This window comes from Olea europaea, unplaced genomic scaffold, assembly GCF_002742605.1.
Source record: "Olea europaea var. sylvestris unplaced genomic scaffold, O_europaea_v1 scaffold1802, whole genome shotgun sequence".
In the NCBI taxonomy this organism is placed as follows: domain Eukaryota; kingdom Viridiplantae; phylum Streptophyta; class Magnoliopsida; order Lamiales; family Oleaceae; genus Olea; species Olea europaea.
This window is the reverse complement of record NW_019235765.1, coordinates 54,470-58,495: the sequence shown is the minus strand read 5'-3', so window position 1 is coordinate 58,495 and position 4,026 is coordinate 54,470. Positions and strand designations below refer to the sequence as shown.

The following is a 4,026-nucleotide window of genomic DNA, read 5'->3' as shown; positions in this document are numbered from 1 at the left end:
TTTTTTTTATTTTTTTGTCACATTCTTTGTTTACCATTCAAGAACTGTAAAAAATAGATCTTTGAAGTTGAATTTTTGATGGCATTCGATAAAACCATTTTACAAGCGGAAAAAAATCAGCTGAGCCCATTTTCTTGCAGTTAGGAATAATTATCTTTCGGGATTTTGTTGTTTTAATGGAAGGTGTATCTGTGAAGAGCAAGAAGAGAGAGGGGGCTGAGTCAACAAGTAGCGACTCTGTGACTGAGTCAAGAAGCAGCAGCAGTGGCACGAGCATTGATAGCAGATCGAGCTCTCATAATTCTTCAGCTCCTTTAGGTTGGCCTATAAGAGAGGCCCAGCTGACGACCAAGTGTTTGAAAAGTGACGTTTCTGAAAGAAAAAGAGAATTCCATTTGAATGCTGATGGTGATGAAAGTTCCAATTTGAAGAAGCAGGGTTCCAAAATTTCAGGTAAATTTTGATGTTTTTGATTTTTCATTTTCTTTTCTTTTATTGAGGTATTTGATTTTCTATTTTCGTTGCTCAAATGATTAAGTTCTAGCCCATCGGCTTACAAATTTGGGTACATGTTCCCCCAGCGGAAAAGGAAAAGGAAAGTAATGAAATGCAATTTGATCTTTTGCATAAAACTATGCCCTTCTGAGTTGAGTCTCTGATGGATTGAACAGAAATGGAGACGATGAAAGATAGGTTTGCAAAATTGTTGCTTGGGGAAGACATGTCTGGAAGTGGCAAAGGGGTTTGCTCAGCATTGGCAATTTCGAATGCCATTACCAATCTATCTGGTATAATTCACTTAGCTCAATTTATCCGGCTTTTCAGAAATAGCTTTTAGTCTTTTTATGCTTTGATGAGACTTGTTTTTCTGTTATTTACAATTTGTCCTTGTGGTTTTGTGATATGAGTTGATGACTTTATTCAAAACCTTATTGTATAGCCACTGTATTTGGACAATTGTGGAGGTTGGAACCAGTGCCTTCTGAAAAGAAATTGATGTGGAGAAGAGAGATGGAATGTCTTCTTTGTGTAAGTGATCACATTGTCGAATTGATACCCTCGTGGCAAACATTTCCTGATGGCAGTAAGCTTGAGGTAGAGTACTCATGTCTTCTAAATCCACTAGCAATTGAACGTTTCATAAAATTCTTTGCTTAATGTGTATACGTATTATTATTGTTTCTTTGCTGGAGTTGTGCTTCTGTTTCAATGGTTTAAAATCAAGGCTTCCTGTTTAATTGTTGCATATTTCCCTAGTTCACTTCACTTTCGCCCTTCATTGATCCTTGGCTCTCTAATTCATCCCCTATTATTAGGGAACTCGCATTGAACTGTCTGTTTTTTACATGAATAAGTGCATGACACTGAAGTGTAAATTAATCCAAGAGAAGATTGAGGAATAGTGATAAATGAACTTGATTTATGGATGACTAAAATTATTGATGTCTAAGCATGCTGTCATTTGTCATCTTCTTTATCCTCAGGTGATGACTTGCCGTTCAAGATCGGATCTGTTTATTAATCTCCCAGCTCTTCGCAAACTTGACAACTTGCTACTTGTAAGGGATATATTTGTTTGCTTTTTGTCACTTCCATTCTACTCGGAATCTCCCGTTAAAGTGGTATGATCTGATCTTTCAGGAAATACTAGATGGTTTTACCCATACAGAATTTTGGTACGTTGACCAAGGCATAATAGCACCAGAGGCTGATGGATCAGGCTCCTTTCAAAAATCCATTCAAAGGCAGGAGGATAAATGGTGGCTACCTGTACCACGCGTTCCTTCTGACGGCCTTCCTGAGAACACAAGAAAGCAATTAAATCACAGGCGCGAATTCACAAGTCAGATTCTTAAAGCTGCAATGGCCATAAACAGCATTGCCTTGGCTGAGATGGAAGTTCCTGAATCATACTTAGAAACTCTTCCTAAGGTTGGATATCCTCAAATTTAGGCTTTCTGTTTTCATATTTTTCACTATACTGATGACTGTACTTCAAATTAACATGCAGTTATGGCTACCAGTTGTGTGTTGCTACTATGTTTCTATTCCTACAAGAAAAATTCTTAGTTGCTATGCAGCTTTCTTCAAGATGTTATGCGTGTTGTTCTTTTAAGTTCTTCATTAATTAAAATGGAAACTCGTTCCTGCCCCTTTTTGTCCTTCAAATCTAATGATCAGGCCTGTGTTTCTAAAGCAAGATTATATCCATCAAGGCTTATATAATGCAGTTATAATTAATATGAAATCTTTGGCAATATTCCCACTTTGCTATACTGTGATAGAAATAGGACTTGCTGGAATTCACATTATTTTTAGTCCTCTATGTATAATGATTTGGTGTCAATTCACATCGTAAATGCTCTTTTAAATTTTAGAGTGGAAGGGCTTGCTTAGGGGATGTCCTCTATCGGTATATCACTTCAGATCATTTCTCATCAGAGTGCTTGCTTGATTGCCTTGATCTATCATCTGAACATGTTACTTTGGAGATAGCGAACAGGGTGGAGGGATCAATATATGTATGGCGTAGAAGGCTTCACCAGAGACACCAGAGACCCCCTGCTAATTCTAATCGTTCTACTGCCAAATCTTCTTGGGACAGGGTCAAGGATCTTATGATAGATGGAGATAAGAGGGAATTGCTTGCAGAAAGAGCTGAAAGTCTTCTGCTATGCTTGAAGCAACAGTTCCCGGGCCTGACACAAACAACATTGGACACAAGCAAAATACAATGCAACAAGGTTCCCTATATACCAATACCAATTTAATTCTAGTGAATATTCTATTCATTAAAATTGCCTTCCTTATACCCTATATTTTCAATGATATGATTTGATTTCTTTGAATCTCTCCAGGATGTTGGGAAGTCAATTCTGGAGAGCTACTCGAGGGTCTTGGAAAGTTTGGCGTTCAATATTGTGGCTCGTATTGATGATCTACTCTACGTGGATGACCTGACCAAGCAGTCTGATAAACTATCATCGGTACCTAAAGTCAGTGTAATAGCTCACAAAAGGGTCTCAATTCCATATTTGGTGCCAGTCTCAGGCACTCCCTACAGGCCAGCATTTGCCACACCTAACTTTTCCCCAGCACTACTGATAAGCCCTATTAGCAGAGGGGAGAGAACTCCATTTCTCAGTGGAAATTGTAACAAGCCTTCACATCGTGGCTTAGGAGTTAAAAGAGTCTTGACTAATTATCTTGGTGGTGATGCAAAGGTGAAAAGTTCTGGCAGTATTCTTGAAGGTACGGGTTCTACTTCTAACAGATGTAGTGAAGGGACATCTTGTTTGAGCATTGAAGGGAAGGAATCATATTCCACACAAAAGGAGTCTATGTCACAGCACATAGAGCGGTAAAATCCTTAGCCTAGGATATCATACCAAAAAAGTCTCTAGTACATGGATTGTTCCTTGATTTATTATTGAGCCGTTGTTATATTTTCATGATAGTTTTATGGAATGCAGATTTGTTTCAGACAACATCATATAGATCCAATAGCATGTAAATATTGGCAAAGCAGATTTCTTTCATTAATCAAGATTCTAAGTGGCCATTTCTGTCTTGATTTTGACAGATTATGTGAATTTAGGTAAATTCTACTTACAAAACGAAAATGACTTTCAAACCATGTAAATATTTTCAGACAGTTTGAAAAATCTAAATATGTTGATTGAGTAATGGTATTTAGCACTGGGGTACTTAGCACTAGTCTAGGTACAGTAAAAGTTGGGAGCTCTTGCTCTGCCTATCATGTGTTGTGCCACCCCATTATTTCTAGACATGACCAGCTTCTGCCGGCTCGACATGATTTGGTCCACATTTCTGGGTGGATTTCAATGTGGAATAGAGACCCGAAACGACTTTGTTGAAGGAAAATGGCTAGGGAAGAAAGATTGTGGTCATGATCAAGTAAATGATAGATGCTTATGATTGCAATGGAGGAGATAATGACACCCAGAGTATACCTCAATCATAAGTTAAAGGTGTCAGAACTCAAAATGTATATTTTTTTTTTTT

General features: G+C 37.9%; 1 protein-coding gene across 1 annotated transcript; it reads left to right on the top strand.

The window, feature by feature from the left end:
- Positions 1 to 6: 6 nt before the first annotated feature.
- On the top strand, positions 7 to 3,566 carry LOC111378327 (rop guanine nucleotide exchange factor 5-like). Its single transcript, XM_023001505.1, has 7 exons — positions 7 to 453; positions 672 to 788; positions 941 to 1,095; positions 1,485 to 1,559; positions 1,642 to 1,932; positions 2,379 to 2,744; positions 2,859 to 3,566. The coding sequence occupies exons 1-7, from the start codon at positions 177 to 179 to the stop codon at positions 3,363 to 3,365; spliced, it is 1,788 nt and encodes a 595-aa protein (XP_022857273.1). The 5' UTR covers positions 7 to 176; the 3' UTR covers positions 3,366 to 3,566.
- The last annotated feature ends 460 nt before the right edge of the window (positions 3,567 to 4,026 follow it).

Excerpts from the sequence above, each read along its gene's own strand:
- LOC111378327 (XM_023001505.1), top strand. The coding sequence starts at position 177 with ATGGAAGGTGTATCTGTGAAGAGCAAGAAGAGAGAGGGGGCTGAGTCA. Across the intron at positions 1,096-1,484 it reads CTGATGGCAGTAAGCTTGAG|GTGATGACTTGCCGTTCAAG; the intron begins GTAGAGTACTCA and ends CTTTATCCTCAG. Across the intron at positions 1,933-2,378 it reads ACTTAGAAACTCTTCCTAAG|AGTGGAAGGGCTTGCTTAGG; the intron begins GTTGGATATCCT and ends TTTAAATTTTAG.